At 43.5% G+C, this 17,866-nt stretch overlaps 1 protein-coding gene across 2 annotated transcripts in view; it reads left to right on the plus strand.

Moving 5' to 3' along the window:
- Positions 1-17,866, plus strand: part of TBC1D2 (TBC1 domain family member 2) — a 194,165-nt gene that overhangs the window by 141,829 nt on the left and 34,470 nt on the right. For both annotated transcript variants that reach the window (XM_088448387.1, XM_088448386.1), the window contains exon 5: positions 7,721-7,812. In XM_088448387.1, the coding sequence (XP_088304513.1) occupies positions 7,721-7,812 (92 nt within the window). The remainder of the gene's footprint in view (positions 1-7,720; positions 7,813-17,866) is intronic.

The raw sequence follows: 17,866 nt of genomic DNA on the forward strand, positions 1-17,866 counted from the left end.
AATGTACTACAGTGGTTGTTACCCAATTAGTAAGGAGGGGGTAGTATGGCCATCTTCTCTTGCAACCCTTGTCAGGAATTGTTGGCTATATTAACAACAACATTGTATTCTTTTATGGCCTTTTCTCTTCTCAGTTGGCGAAAAACAGATCTCGCAAGTCCACATCTGAAATTAAATTTTAATCAATCAACCAACCAATGCTTTATCTGCCTTCCACTACATACATACTCCACCTCCATTTCCCTGTACTCCGCTCAGGACCCTGATCTAATCTAGTTAATTAATTAAAACATTTTTGGTTTCTATGGGGTCGTTTAGTTTATTACTGATGCATGGCAATGTTTCATAGATTTGCTATATTCTTTTAAACTGCCACTGCTGTTTCTTAATTTAGCCAGCTAGCCTTTGGCCAATATTGGTGAACGATATTGTGAGCAGTGAGGTGGTCACAATTGAGTGGAAGTTACTGGAAATTAATGTTATTGAGGTTAAAAATACTGTAGGAACAAGAAATACATGATTGTAGTTGTTTTTATCCAAAAAAACAAAACACGTGAGAGTGGTTTTGACAAAACAAAAAAACGACATTGAATTAGAATCAATACCAAAACACAGGGGTCCGGGTACATCTCTACTTTTAGGATTGCAATAATAGAAGAAATCAATGACAAAAGACTTTACTGTTTGAATAACATACTTATTCAGCATAGGCTTTTAAATGCTGTTTATATTTTCTTTTACAATTATTAATTTTTTGTTAATGGAAGGGCTCGATTCAGACCCGCTCGCCAGATGCGTTCGCACGCAGCCAGCGTAGGCAATTCCACGATCGCATGGGAAGGCATTAGTACAGCCACTATGTCTTAGCGTGCGATCGTGGTGTGTAACTAGACGCCCACTAATGCACGTCATCTCCAGGAAGTGTATGCAACCATCGGTAACATTGAATACCATCGGATACATATGCAGCACTTGTGGTTGACCACACCCTACTGCAAGCGCTGCGAGGGCTTCAGTGTAAAATTCAGCCAAGTGACGTGTACTATGATGCGGCGTCTTAATTATGCACGCCTCTGAAACGGCGTTGAGACGCTCAGGCACGCCTGCATTCGCACCACCACTCCCCCGTTTCCTTCTACCAACCCCTGTCAGCACCCACAACGCCTTGTCCTGTCACTCAAGCTAGCAAGTCTGGGCTTTCAGTTCCACTAAGTATGTGTGATCCGAGTAGCTGGGTGTCAAATGCACATATCCCCTGAGACTGACTCTGCTGCCCCCGTGGGTAAGCTAATGATAATTTGCGGCAATTCGTAATATTTACAATAACAAAATCGTATATCTGAACGCATATTGAAGTTACTACTAACATACCTGCTTGACCTGATGAGAAATCTTCAAACATAAGGGAGTAAATATAATAGGCTACGGACTTCAAGTTTCGTTGAGTCCCATGTGAGACGGCCCGATTGAGACTGCCCGATGTTTTAATGTAGCAGTCATTTAAAAGGCAAAACCAGGTTGATTTTACCTTTTAAATGACTGCTACTTTAAAACATTGGGCAGTCGCTGATGTTTGAAGTCTGCAGCCTATTACATATACCCCAAGGACTCATACCCTGTCAAGTTTGTGCATTGTACTTACATTTACAATACTAGTACTAATTAGAGATGAGCGGTTCGGATTCTGTGGAATCCGAACCGCTCCGAACATTGGGGATCCGAGTCCACCCGAACCCTGTTCGGGTGTTCACCGCCTGACTCGGATCCCCGTTCGGGGCCGAACGGCGGCCGCCTGATGTCGGATTCTCACTAGAGAATCCGACATCAGGTCTCCTCGCGTGTAGGGCAGAGCGCAGTGATAGCGCTCTGCCCTACACAGACACAGACACACAGCCGCCAGCGGCAGCTGTGTGTTTGTTACAGCAGCCAATGAGAGTCACACAGACTCTCATTGGCTGCTGCACGGAGGGAGCCGGCTGGAGCTCACACATGAGCTCCGTCTTCCGGCTCCCTCCTCAGCGTGTGACAGAGCGGACGGCGCGGGAGCGGGGATACAGGTAAGTTTTTATTTTTTCATTTGTGCAAGGGCCGGGGGAGCTACTGGGGGGGGGGGCATACTACTGGGGGGGGTCTGCACTACTGGGGGGGTCTGCTACTGGGGGGGGCTATACTACTGGGGAGGCCATACTACAGAGGGGCCTGCTACTGTGGGGGGGCTATACTACTGGGGGGGGGTCTGCTACTGGGGGGGCCATACTACTGAGGGGCCTGCTACTGGGGGGCTTACTACTACTGGGGGGGGCCTGCTACTGGGGCAGCCTACTACAGGGGGCCATACTACAGGGGGGGCCCATACTACAGGGGGGGCTACTACTGGGGCAGCCTACTACTGGGGGGGGGGGCTGCTACTGGGGCAGCCTACTACTGGGGGGGCCATACTACTGGGGGGCCATACTACTGGGGGGGCATACTACTGGGTGGCATGCTAATGGGGGGCATACTACTGGGGGGGCCTGCTAATGGGGGGCATACTACTGGGTGGCATGCTAATGGGGGGCATACTACTGGGGGGGCCTGCTAATGGGGGGCATACTACTGGGGGGCATTCTACTGGGGGCACTGCATAGTGGACCCTACTACTAAGGGGACTGCATAGGGGGCACCACTGCTGGGGGACATTGTGTAAGGGACACCGCTACTGTGGGCATTGTGTAAAAGGGTCACTACTGTGGGCATTGTGTAAAAGGGGCACTACTGTGTGTCGTAACATAAATAAGAGACACTACTTTATGGTGTAATGTGAATCAGGCCCTATGTGCGGTGTAATGCGAATAAGATTGTGCACTGTGACTCCTAGGGCCGTAGCCCACTTTGTAAACAAGTACTGTGACTCTGCTGGCCGTACCCCACTGGGTGGGTGCACTACTTTTCATTTCTGCCACTGCTGTGTGGCAATGTGTCATAGATGTGCTTTATACTGTGGTGTCTGTGTCGTTGTGCCGCTGCTTTGTCGCTTAGTAACCAGTCAGCTCACTGCAACCTTTGGCCAATAATGTTGAAAACAATATTATAAGCTGTGATATGGTCTAAATTGACTGGAAATTAATGTTATTGAGGTTAATAATACTCTAGGAAGAAAAAAAAGACCAATTTATGTGATTTTAGCTTTTTTTGTAAATTTTTGTAAAAAAATCCAAATCCAAATCCAAAGCCAGTCACCACAGTTTGGCAAATCCAAATCAAAATCCAAAGCCGGACGACGAATTAGAACCAAATCCAAATCCGGCAAAAATGGTCCGGCGCACATCCCTAGTACTAATACATGATTACCGACCTTACAATGTTATTTGTGTTCATGATTGTTCTATTTACTGCGTTTACTGCAAGTTAAACACATTGAGGTCAGTAGAGTGACCAACATTTGTGCTGAATTGCGACATCATAGCCCTGCCCTCCACTTTACTGTGCCTGTGATCTTGGCACTCTATAGCAGTAGGTAAGGCCATGATTATGTGATCATGCTGCACACCCCCGCACTGCCAACTATGCTGCTGCCACACCCCCTGCTGTGGTGATTTGGCTGACCCCTCAGCGACTGGTACCCCTCGCACCATTGCTCACATTGGCTTGAGTTAACAAGCAGTCAGACGGCAAAGCAGCTGCAGAATTGCCGGCTCAGAATCAGGCACATTATGCAATTTTTCATAGCTCATGATAATTGCAGTAATTACCAAGCATCGTACCATTTCCCCCACCCATTGCGTAATGATCACAGTGATTTTTCCAAAATACTAAACCATGCACCTGCTAGTAATAGTTCTCCAAAGCATGACACCTTGGAAGACTTAGGGCCGTATTCAATTTGAGGCGAAATGTCAGAATCGGCGAAAATTTATCGCCGATGACGTAATTTTCGCCTATTTTCATTATCCCCGTATTCAATTACATTGGCGAAAAGTCAGTGTAAAAAAACGGGGATAAATATTTGCCTGCCTTGAGCTGGCGAAAAAAAATGCAGAATTGGGGTTTAGGGGTGCAGGCTTTACAAAATTAGCCTGCATCCTTGGGAATGACCCCTTAAAACGATCTGTGTCAAAAAATAATTAAAAAAAAAAAATCGGGACACCCACATTTTTTTTTTACAATTTTGGGGTGAAAAAAAAAATATATGAAAAAACACTTCTATAATAGTTAAATAGATTCCAGAGGGGGTCGGAAGTATGCGGCAGGTGTTTTCTTCAATGCGGGTGACAGCGGCAGGTAAATTTTTGCAGAATTTGAAAAAATTATTTTAGGGACTTAAAAATATGCTTGCACCCATTTTCATGTACCCCAAATTTGATGGGACCACTTTTAAAAACGAAAACAAAAAACAAAGTGCTCTTCTGCATCACTTCTTCAATGTCGGGATAAAACACCTGCCGCGGCTAATACAAACCCCGACATCCTTCAGCAGGCGAAAAGTGATCCCCCATGTCTGGACATCTTTAGGGGGGTCCCAGGCACATTTCCCGAAATTCACATTTTTGTTCGTAGATGGTGCAATAAGTCAATTGAAAAAAATGGGGATAAATTTTCACTTCCCTTTAGCAGGTGAAAAAAAGTGCAGATTTGGGGTTTAGAGGTGCAGGCTTTAAAAAAATAGCCTGCACCCTTGGGAATGGCCCCTTAAAACGAAATGTGCAAACAAAAAGTATTAAAAAAAAATCGTGACACCCCCAAAAAAATATTTTTTGGGGGGGGTAAAAAAAAAACCTAAAAACCACTACTAAAATAGACAAATTAAATCCACAAAGGTTCCCTTATATGCAGCAGGTGTTTTCTTCATTGCACAGAGTAGCGGCAGGTGCATTTTTGCAGAATTTAAAAAAAATTAGTTTAGGGACTTAACGAAAAGAAAAAGCTAAGTGCTCTTCTGCATCACTTCTTTAAAGTCGGGAAAAAAGCACGTGCCGCGGCTATTTAAAAACCCGACTTTCTTCTGCAGGCAAAAACGGGGGTACCCATAGTGATCCCTCAGGTATGGACATCTTTAGGGGGGGTCCTACAATTATCTCCCAAAAATTCACGTATTTTTTTGCTGATCCAAGTTTCGGCAGTTCCAGTTTTCGCCTACTTTGGAATTGAATACGGGGAATAGCGGGCACGCGCGCGATACTTTTCCGCCTGGAACGAAGAAGGTGAAATGTCCAGCAGGTGAAAAGTCTGGACTTTTTGCCTCAAATTGAATACGGGCCTTAAACTGGGTACACACTGTACAATTATCTATCAGACCATTTGAGTATTTGAGGATCTGACAGAGGATTGTACAATGTGTTTACTCAGATAAATCAGTCTGATCGAATGATCGCATCGTCTATTAAACTCATAAGATGTCATTAGACGCATATGGGAAGGCAGCAGTGGGCGGCCCTATGCTCGGGTAAACTTTGGAAGACAGCATATTATCGCTATTGCGGTCCATAAGAGATCGTAGTTGCGATTGCATTAGCGTAAATCTGTGAATCAGGCCCTGATTGTGTAGCTTCTGTGTTTGTAAATTTCTTTAACTTTCATGAAATAATGATACAGGAGGAGATGGATATTTATCAAAGCTTGGAGAGAGATAAAGTGGATAGAGATAAAGGGTTCTATTCGTGAAGTAGTGAAAAACCTGTTTACTGAAAACAGGTCTTTCAGCTGCTTGGTTCCATTCAGGAAGGGGGTTACCATGGAGAAGTTCATAACTTCTCCAGTGGCGTCCCTGGTCCGTGCCTGGATCGCTTCTCCATACACTAGTATAGGGAGAGCGATTCTTAGAAGAATGGAAAGCTCAGCTTTCTGTTCCTCTGCTGTATACAGATTTGCCATCTCAGGATGGCGTAATCTATACTGCGAAACAAAAAGAGTAGGGAAGTTGAATACATTGCAAAATATGCATTTGTGTGTATGTGTGATGAAGCATAGATTTTGCAGGTGCTCATCCCCTGATAATGAGGAGCACCGACAGCCACTTCTGATTGGCTGATGTGGTTGCTGCAATATGTTTGCATTATTTATTTTATATTTGCAATTGATTCCCATTTGATTTTTTTTTTAAGGAGAAGTGTGCATTTCATTTAAATTAGTACTTTTATTTTGTATCTAATTGTATTTTACATGATAAATGTGACTCGGTAGTTATTCATAACACTGTGAAGACACAGATAGCCTTAAGTACATTATGGGGCAGATTCAAATAGCCGCGGAATTTAACCCACGACTAATTACCGGCCTAACTTCCCGCGGGGCGGAGAGAAGCTATTCAATTAAATAGCCTTTTCTCCCGTGCCATAAAATCGGGACTCAATGTGTTTTTTCCTCACACGCGAGGTCGATTTGGTCATTTATACACGGATTTTACCTCGCACCTACATGAGGTGCGAGGTAAAAGTCCGACAACGGGGACTCGCGCGCGGGGTCTTGGGGACTCCCGCGCGAGGAATCCCCGCTAATTGAATAGGTCCAGCGCGGCAATTAGCCGTGTTGTAAATCCCGCTGCTAATTGAATCTGCCCCTATGTGTCACTAATGTACTATATTGAGTTCAATTTGGTTACTTTTGAGTTAATTTACTAACATTAACAAGACAAATCTCTTGTCATAAACCAGGCACATATACTACTGAATTCTCATGGCATAAAAGAGTCTGCAGGTGCATGTGCTCCTCTAATGTTGCATTCAGCTCTGCAAACACCACATTTTACACCTGCATTATTGGTGCAAAATGCATCCCACTCTATACCAATCCCATGTGGTCATCTTAAGACAAATAAGATGTACAGTATTTAAAGTCTCTGATTTGTGAAGCATAAAGGTAAGGTAGTACTATTATATAATGTTAGCAATCTCCTACTTTTGTCTGAAGCAACTATAGGAAATATTTATCACTAATTTGATTAATGTACATACATCAAATATAAGAGCTGTGAGTACTAATTAAGCATCAAATATAAGAGCTGTGAGTACTAATTAAGCATCAAATATAAGAGCTGTGAGTACTAATTAAGCATCAAATATAAGAGCTGTGAGTACTAATTAAGCATCAAATAAAAGAGCTGTGAGTACTAATTAAGCATCAAATATAAGAGCTGTGAGTACTAATTAAGCATCAAATATAAGAGCTGTGAGTACTAATTAAGCATCAAATATAAGAGCTGTGAGTACTAATTAAGCATCAAATATAAGAGCTGTGAGTACTAATTAAGCATCAAATATAAGAGCTGTGAGTACTAATTAAGCATCAAATATAAGAGCTGTGAGTACTAATTAAGCATCAAATAAAAGAGCTGTGAGTACTAATTAAGCATCAAATAAAAGAGCTGTGAGTACTAATTAAGCATTTCAGATAAAGGATTTGAGAAAATTTTTTACACTTTCTGTTTCTAGCATTTCAAACCTAAGAAATAGAGAATAAAAATAGTTCAAAACTTGCAGAGCAAAACATTTCTTCCTTCATAAATATCCTGACCTACAGGCATTCTACCTCACCATGGGAAATAGAACATGATCAGATAACTAGCAACGTGATCCAGTTTTTGCCTTGTCATGTGAATTGTTATTACTGGAGAAGTATGTGGCTAATTTATTTTGCTTGTGGGTTATGACTGGCAGTAAATAGGATTATTTGTAGTATTTGTAAATATATGTAAGTTTTAAAATGTAAGACAAACTGAGGACATACTTCATTTATTCTTTTACAGAAACACAGTTCATAATTTGCGTGGTGCAAAGCCTACTCTGGCAACTTGCAGGAGCGTTTTTCATTTTGAGGAACTAGAACAAGCAACAGAAGGTAATTTTGAGTATATATTGATATTAAAGATTTTCTATATAAAACACGTTTAAAACTTTAAATACAATTAGGGGTCAATCTAATTGACTGCAAAGGGTGCAAGTTGCCATAGTCACGGCATTAAAACACCAACAATGGCACAGCATCTCGCACCCCTCGCAGCCCGCTCCGAGCCCGAATTCGCATAATTTTGCTCTGAGCTCTATGGGGCTGTGAGTACTGTTATGTGATTTCGGGCTGCTGTTAAGTGCGCCCGTTGTTGCGATGACTTGCACAGTACATTGCATGTAATTGGATTGATCTCCAAGTGTCTTTGTAATGACTTGTGCAACATTGAAAATAACTGTTCTAGGCTGCAATTACAGTTTCATAGTTTGACCTACTTGAAAGCATAACTTGCCAAACTTTGGGGGTAAATTTACTATCCATCGGGTTTATAAAGCCAGCAATGATCGGCGGCTTTGACTGATGGATTTCAAAGGACAGTAGTAATTTGGCAGTGGCATCCCTCCCTGCGGTGACACTCGGTGCGGGGAGGGTTGTAGTATGCGTGGCAACGGCATGCACTGTAAAAAGAGGCATGGTCTCGTGGACAGGGGGTGTGGCCTCGTGGGCTTACTGCCCCTGGGGTCCACACTATGTGCAGTGCTGGCTCCCTTAATGTGTCTGTAATGCTACAGTGCAGCATCCGACTCCTGTCACTGAGGAGGATTTGGCACTTTGGTGTGACCCCTCGGCGGGTGACACCCGGGTGCGGTCCGCAACCCCCTTGTGACGCCACTGTAATTCAGTTACAGCAACCAGTCATCAGCAGTGTAAACCAGACGGATAGTAAATCTGCACCATGTTGATATACAGTATTAAGTGACTGGTTAGCCTGGCAATGTATAATAATGTAAGGCAAAATTTTGTCTAAATAGTCATGTAAAACGGAAACATTTTTGTGACATACAGAGCTGAGCATCATCGTAGGGACTGGCAGTTATCCAGTTATCTTAATCAGTCTGTTGCTTCATGAGTTTATTGGTGCATACACATGGTCAGATCTGTCAGACGAACGATGAATTACGAACGTTAAACGACTAACAATTTTACCAACGATTTCATGAACTACGAACTACGAACAATTTTTGACAGTATTAAAATGAATGAAAATCAACCAAATCTCGCTGCAAACACATCAGATGTCAGATATCGTTATCTGACAAACGGGAACGCGCATCATTCATCGTTGCAGGGACACATGTCAGATTTTTTTTCAGATATGAACGATTTTTAAAATCATTATTGTACAAATCTGAAGGAAAATCTGACCGTGTGTATGCACCATATGTGAAAGCAGTTTTGTAGTGTAAAACACCTCTGATTTTAGGTTGCCTCTCATTGCATGTGACCATGATATGTAATCATTCTTTTTTTTTTACATTACTGAGATGTGCATCATACAATGCAACCCTCCCGCTTCTTGCCGGATGCTCCCGTTTCTTCTACAAGCCTCCCGCTCCCCTGCAAAACTTAATACCCCGCATTCCCCACAGCCCCATCTGAAATCCGGACTGCGCCTGCGCGAGTCCGGATGTGACAGAAATCGGGCCGGATAGAAGAATGTAATAGGCTAGCCATGCACTGCGGGGTTGTGTGGGTAGCGTCGGCCAGAAAGCAGGAGCAGAGAACTGAAGGGGATCTAGTTGTAACCCAGAGGCGGAGCCTGAGTTGTCATCAGTGCAGGCAGAGACAAGAGACTTGTTCTCAATCTCTCCTGCTTCAGCCGCAGCAGTGGCTTCTCCTTCTCCCTCCCCCTGCCTAAGTAAGTCATTATTATAGTGTTTCATGCTCAGGGCGACACTGACCTGTGTTGTGAGCTGGGAGGGGCAGAGATGGGGAGTAGGGAAAGAGCAATAGTTTGGTAATAACAGGAGCCCAGAGCCGGATTGAGGGAGGGAGGAGAGCACAGGTGGTAAGTGCACCGCCCCCCCCCCCTATCGAGGCCCACAGATGTGGTAGTGCAAAAGTGCACTGTATGCTGCAAGAACTGAACGGTGAAGGGAAGAGGGAGGGAGAAGTCCTTGCTGGGGTAGGGGGGCGGGTTACATGGCAGGCACTGTGCGCTGCAGCAGCAAGTGTGTGAGTGTACACAGTGTAAGGTAGTAACAGGGAGGGGGGACACTATATAATTGTGACTATATATATGTATGTGTAAATGAGTGTGACAGTACATATGTATGTGTATTTGTGTGTGGCAGTATGTATGTGTGTGTATATTTGTGGGACTTTATGTACAGTATGTGTGTGACTATGTGTGTGTATAAGTGTGGGACTGTATTTATGTGTATATGTGTGTGACTGCTCCCTCCTGCACCCCCTATTCCATCCTTCCCACCAATTCAAGGAGGCGTTGCTGGTACTGTAATTATCACCCTGCCGGTGCCTATGTTGCACTATTACACCACATTACTACTAAGAACAGCTACTAGCTTTCTCCTGCCCCTCCATACCCCTCTACTATGCCCATGCTGCTCTTAGTGCTGCAGGATACACCCCTGAGTGGAAATACATATAGGTGGAGCTGGATACTCCTTTTGGGTGGAGCATGACATTCCCCCAGGGTTGCCTACCCTCTTGATTTCAGCGGGAGTCTTACGATTTTGAACTGAGACGCCCGCTGCCCTGCAAACCCTAGTGTTACTCCTGGGTTTTTACCTGCCACTCCCGCTGCCCCACAACCCTAGTGCTACTCCCGAGTTTTTACCCGCCTCTCAGTGACAATAGACACGCCAGTAGGTGGAGCTAGACACGCCCTTTGGACGTAATATGGCACGCCCCCTCAGCGACGTGCCGGGCGAAGCTGCCGACTGCAATCTCCCTGAAACTAGTTTTCAAAAGTAGGCAAGTATGATATGCATGTGCCTTAGGGAAAAGTAGGGTCTATACTTTTCTATATTTGTATATTTGTTTACATTTCCGTAACTTATGCTGGGAACAATATATCGTTCATACAGCTGTAACGATATATATCTTTCAGTGCATCTGCTGGTGTGTACACACGTTATACTGTATATCTGTGAACAATGTCATTCGCAGATATATTGCGTCGGCCATGCAGCACAGCAAATGTGATATATCTTGCGAATCTGCCAGTGTGTATACACAACCAACCAATTAATTTGCTGGCCACAGGAAGCAGTGAGAATGACGTCAACACTGCCACCTCCGCCCAGACATATTGGTTGGCCAATTGGTAAGTGTGTATGCACAGCACATACTTACCAAATCAGTCGGTCGGCGTGTGGGCCAGACGGCCGATCTGGTGCTGTAGTGTGTACCATACATTATAGACGTAGTATAGCTCTAAAATCTCATGGTAACTAGTCAGAGGAACTCTACGATTTTGTTAATGTCTTATATGCCCTTTCCAATGTTGTGTAACCACCTTCTTATTGTCCTACTATACAGTAACTAAAAGTGGTCTGCCAATATGTACTCCGCTAGTAAATCAAGCAATGTGAAATTGGGTTTTGAGTGTTTTTTTAAAGTTATCATTCCACATTTGTAGGGATTTTGATTTCAATATCCACAAATTCATTGGGTGTTGACAATTGTCCACAATATATTGTGTCAGATTAAATAGTGGTAAAAAAAGATAGCACAAGTAATAAGCACTGTCAGTTAATACAGTTTTGTTAAGGCACAAATCACTGGGTATGGGCTGAGAGGAGACAGTATCATTGTTTTTTCTTATCAACACAGAGGATCTGCTACAATACCAGCAACGGTTGACAGGTGGCAGTGTATCCTTTAAACAAGTGGTTCCCAAACTTTTTTTTAGGTGCAATATATATTTATTATATTTTTATTAAATATATCACAGAATCACCAGAAACAGTATAAAACACTGTGAAGTAGAAACCACATACCACATAGACAAAACATAGAAATAAATCCATATCATAACAACAGTTTTCTAAAAACATTCAACATAAAACAAACAAAATATTGAAAACAGACAAGAATCCAACACAAACGCGAACAGTACAAATAAGGAAAGGAGTGGAGTTGGGAGGCAAGGAAGAAAGGGGGGGAGGGAGAGTTGGTAAACCGAAAATAATAATATTAATGTAAAAGAATTCTTAGAAGAGGCGGCATTTAGCAGGTGCAGTTACATTAAAACTATCAAGGGTAAGATATCTGGGCTCAAGCAGCATACTTAAGTTGGGCATCCACTATACAATTTTCTGTCAGATATCTGTCCAATCTGGCTGGTTGGAATGAAAACCTGGTAATGTATGGGAGCAAATGACAGTCGATCATATGAAAAAAGGACAAAGAATATTTGTCAAATATGTTAAATTTGTGCGTTTTAACCAATTTGTCTGAACAACCTTTTTTTCTGTTTTCCAGTGTTTGTGAGCAAATGGACGATTGTCATTTGCTCCCATGCATTACCAGGTTTTCATTCCAACCAGCCAGATTAGACAGATATCTGACAGAAAATTGTATAGTGGATGGCCAGCTTTAGGCTTCATACACACGTAAAGATTTTCTGTCTAACCATCCAACTAGTGATTGTTTGGAATGAAAATCTGGTAAGGTATGAAAGCAAATGTCAATCAGCAATTTGCTCCCAAACGCCGGAAAATGGACAAAAACTGTTGTTTGAACAAATTGTTTAGATCAAACATTTAACAGACTTGTCTAACGGCCATTTTCATCTGTTTTCTGGCATTTAGGAGCAAATTGCTGATCATCATTTACTCCCATACCTTACCAGATTTTAATTCCAACCAATCAAAAAGTTGGATGGTTGGACAGAAAATCTTTACGTGTGTACCCAGCTTAACACTGCAATTTGTTGAAGCTGTTGTTTGCGGGATTTCTTTTCCCAATGGCAGATTTAAGCTTTCTCCAAAGATTTTCAATTGGATCGAAATCGGGACTCATTGCTGGCCAATTTAACATAGTCCATTTTTTTCTTATCAACCATTCTTTTGTGCTTTTGTATGTGTGTTTTGGGTCTTTATACTAGAGGACCAATGATCTTCGACCCAAACCTAGTTTTCTTACACCTCCGCCGTGTTTAACCGTAGGCAGGGTTGCCGAGAGGAGGGGGAGCAGTTACTAATTAACCGGGGCCGGGCTTATTGGAGGGTCTGGCAGGAATCCGGGTCTGCCGGCGCCCCTTACTTCCTCTTATCTGTCAGCAGCAGCCTTTTTCCTAGCCTACACGCTGTCATTGTGAGCATATCAACATGATGCATGTCGACATTATGGTGTCAACATTATGAATGTCGACATGGTAACCCTGGACTTTGTGACTGGATCCCAGTGAGGAAGAAGTCCAGGTTTATTTTGCAGGACCGATCTATGCATTTCTGACATTCCAAAATTACATCGTTTAAACAGTAAAAAATGCTTTGCCACAATATTACTACTTATTTTTCTAATATAATTACATTACATGGTCTTAATTAGCTATGTCGGTATTTTTCTCAATTATTAAGTCTAGTTTATTGGAATAAGAAAAAAAATTGTAAAATCAAGAGCAGAGATTATTTCTTACCAGGTCAAACAAGTCATTTTGAAACTGATACTAGTTGGTTGATGTACAATGTTATTTCTAGTGTACATTACATGAATAAAATGTGTTGTTTTGCACAAAATATGAAAAGGGGATAATTAGCTTTGTTGTCTCAAGCAGCAAAATAATTAAAGATGCTTAATTAATGTAATTCTGAACCATAGAAAGTTTATGTATCAGGGACCTTCTGGGCTCTGTTATCGGCCCTCTACACAGATAACACCCAAATTCCGAGCCGTAACTAGACAGTTTGGTGCCCTGTGCTAGAAAGCTCATTGGTGCCCCCCCCCCAATACTTTAAATAGTGCCGTAATCTCACAGGGAATGGAAGTGGCATAATTACACAATAGTATCTGCAATTTAAATTACACCACACAGTCGTGCCCCTTATTCACATTACTCCACACATTAGGCTACACTATTGCTGCTTGCTTGGTGACACTGCTGCAAGACCGCAGTGAATATGGAGGGCAGTCACATGACAGGAGAGCAAGAACCACATGTTGTAGCTGCCGACAGCAGTCATGATGATGCAAGGCCGTCAACGTCCTCATCCAATATGAAGGCGATGCCCCAGGGCTTAAGTCAGGCCATGGACATGGAAAAGCAACTTCTTTTACTGGAAAGGATAAGGCCTTGGCCTTTATTTATGACTACTGGTTCTAGTGATGATAGCCATTCTGCTTGTTGTAGTAGTGGTGGTACTATAAAAAAAAATTAAAGTTGTTAAGAAGAAGATGAGTAAGACAGCTCCGGAAGAACCAACTGTGTGCTCCGAGAAATCAACATCATAAATCCCCGAGGAGAGTGCAAGTGTGTCTGCGGTTGCCAAGTGTGAGCCAGACCTTTCTAATAGTGTACTTGAGGATCCTCCTTCCAACATTTGTGTGCCCTTTGTAAATGTGGGGAAGAGCAGTCAACATATTGCTGACGTAGTTATCGAGGATGCTTCTGTGGAATTGCACATGGAGGATGAGGAGGATATTTCGGTAGTTGCCGCTAAGGATGATGAGGATGTTGATGATAAGGATGTTGATGATGAGGATGTTGATGCCGAGGATGTTGTTTGTGTAGTCAGGCAACAGTTGTTGCCCATGGTATGAAAAAGCCCATTTATGTTCTCCTGTCCGGGGCAAAAGACAAAAACATCCACTTCTCACGTGTGGAATTATTTCAACCCAAATCCGGACAACAGTTGTCAAGCCATCTGTAACCGATGCCAGGCAAGAGTGAGTAGAGATAAGGACCTTAACCATCTAGGAACCTCCTCCTTGTTACGTCACTTGGAGCGCATTAATCAAATTCCAAAGTGCCTTCGATCTCCAACACCTGCATCATGAACATCCTCATTTGTTATCAGAAGTAGTCCTGCTGCATCCAATGTTATAAGCATGATTGACTCCTCTCCTATCCGTGATTCCTCAGAAGAATTCTTGATGACTACGCCTGTTGCTGCTGCTGCTGTTGCTGTGAGTGGATCTTCATCCCAGAAGGGGACCAGGAGGAAGACTACTTGTAGTACTGTAACCAAACTATTAACTGTCAAACAATCCTTTGCAAGGGCGAACAAGTATGACAGCAGTCACCCAGTTGCACAGCGGATTACTGACGCCATAACAGCTATGCTGGTATTGTATGTACGGCCAGTATCTGCCATTAATGCAGTGGGTTTTAGAGAGTTAATTGAGGTCCTGTGTCCCTGCTACCAGATCCCTTCTAGCTTCCACTTCGCTAGAACAGCAATTCCCAGTCTGTACAAGGACATTAAAAAAAACATATTAATGTCCTCCGAAATGCCCGTGTACCCACTGTCCACTTGACCACTGATATGTGGACAAGTGGGACAGGGCAAAGATTACATGACTGTGACAGCCCACTGAGTAGGTGTATTGCCTGCAACAGCAACAGCAGCATCTACCAAATGCCTGCTGATACAGAGGCAGGCTACTCTTTGTATAACTGGTTTCACTAAGAGGCATACCGCTGAGAACCTCTTAGAAAAACTCAGGGAAATCATTGCAAAATGGCTTACCCCACTTGGACTCTCCTCGGGATTTGTGATTTCTGACAATGCCACCAATATTGTGCGAGCATTACATCTGGGCGAATTCCAACATGTTCCATGTTTTGCTCACACAAATAATTTGGTGGTGCAACATTTTAAAAAAAATGACAAGGGCGTGCAGGAGATGCTCTCGGTGGCCCGGAAAATTTCGGGACAATTTTAACATTTGGCAACTGCTTGTCGAAGATTGCATGACCAGCAGATACTGTTGAATTTGCCCTGCCATCAGCTGAAGCAAGAGGTAGTAATTAGGTGGAATTCTAACCTCTATATGCTTCAGTGGATGGAGAAGCAGCAAAAGGCCACCCAGGGCTACACAACGGTCTATGACATAGGCCGTGGAGCGGGAATGCACCTTACACAAGCACAGTGGAGAATAATTTCCGTGTTGTGCAAGGTTCTCAAACCCTTTGAACTTGCCACACGTGAAGTTAGTTCAGACACTGCCAGCTTGAGTCAGGTCATTCCCCTCATCAGACTTTTGCAAAAACAGCTGGAGAACCTGAAGGAGGAGCTGAAACGGAGCGATTCCGCTAAGTATGTCGGACTGGTGGATCAAGCCCTTGATTCGCTTCACAAGGATCCAAGGGTCGTCAATCTCTTGAGATCAGATCAATATATTTTGGCGACCATATGTCTTTTTTTCCAACGGACATAAATCTGAAAAGATGCAAAGAGCTGTTGGTAAAAAAATTGTCAGCTGAAGCAGCACGTGACATGCCATCATCTCTACCTTCAGTTTCTGCGGCTGCAAGGAAAAAACTCTATTTTCCTACAGAATCCCTGCTGGTCATGCAAATCTGTCACCAAAAAATGACATCTGGTCGGGCCTGAGAGAACTTCCTACTAATAGTGACATGTCTACCGTGACTGTCTGATACAGGATGACATCCAAATAGGCATGTCAGACAGTCCCTTTCAGTACTGGCAGGAAAAGAGGCAATTTGGAGTACCTTACACAAACTGGCTTTTGCAATACTTAAGTTGCCCACCCTCCAGTGTGTACTCTGAAAGAGTTTTCAGTGCAGCTGGCAACCTTGTCAGTGATCGGCGTAGGAGGTTACTTCCTCAAAATGTGGAAAAGATGATGTTCATTAAAATTAATTACAAATTCCACGAGGAAGACCTCTACCAACAATTACATTAAAAAAATACAGAGGCGCCTATGGTGGATTCCAGCGGAGACGAATTAATATTGTGTGAAAAAGAGGATGTACACACTGATGGGGATGACGAGGACGACGACGACATCTGATGTTATAATGTAAAGCTAGTTTGTGTACGGGATCATTTCCATGTCCAATGCACATTGGCAGCTTGTTTTTTAGGGGTCCAAACAAGCCAATCATTTCAGCCACAATTGGCAGTCCCTGTCACTGAAATGATTGGTTTGTTAAACTGTGAATGTCCTGTTTCATGTACAACATAAGTGTGGGTGAGAGGGCCCAAGGACTAATTCATCTTGCACCTCTTTTCTCTGCATATGTGCTGTTTGGGGCATTGCCGCCTGACATTTTGAATTTGATTGTTTATGAATGTCCAGAAACTGTAATGGCCACACTCAGCATCTCCTGTATGTCCCTTTCATTTTTTAAAAATGGCCACATGTTAGTGCCGCCCACTGCTGTCGCTTAGTTTAGTCAGCCAGCTAGCTGGATGCAACATTTTGGCCCTAGGCCTAACCTAGATGAAAAAATCAATATTGTGAGCTGTGAGGTGGTCAAAATTGACTGCAAATTACTGGGAATAAATGTTATTAAGATTAATAATACTATAGGAACAAAAACAGGCCCAAATTATGTGGTTTTACCTGTTTTTATAATTCTTAAAGAAAAGATTCAGAACCAAAAACCAAAACACGCAAGGGTGGTTTTGCAATACCAGATCCAGATCCAAAACACGAAGGAGATACAGGGCCTGATTCAGAGCCGGACGCTCTGACCAGAGCGCTCGCTCTGAATCAGGGCTGGGCTACCTAAAATTGGAGCGGCCTCTTGGACGCTCGCATAGCTGTGGGTTACCACCCACAGCTTATGCGAGCGTCCATGATGATGGTCGCGATGGTCAAGACCATCGCGATCATCGGGCTTGCGACGAGACCCTGCAGTAGGGTCTCGCTGCCACAAGCCCTGGAGTGATTTTGGCTCTATCAGAGCCAAAATCACTCCCACTGACATCACTAGTGATGTCAGTGGGGCCGGACCCAGACGGTAGGTGTTCCCATGGCTCTGTCTGGCAGCCACGCCCCCGGCACGCCCGCCAAAGGGGGCGTGCTGTCACTCACCATCGACAGCACGCCCCCTTTGGTGCGAGACCCCGAGCGACGGCTTCCCCATCGCTCACTGGGTCTTGCGCATGCGCACGACGGAGCAGCCTCCGTCGTGCGCATGCGCATTTGGGTACCATCGACCCGC

The sequence above is a fragment of the Taudactylus pleione genome, unplaced genomic scaffold, assembly GCF_031769625.1.
Source record: "Taudactylus pleione unplaced genomic scaffold, aTauple2 ptg000454l, whole genome shotgun sequence".
NCBI classification, from domain to species: Eukaryota; Metazoa; Chordata; class Amphibia; order Anura; family Myobatrachidae; genus Taudactylus; species Taudactylus pleione.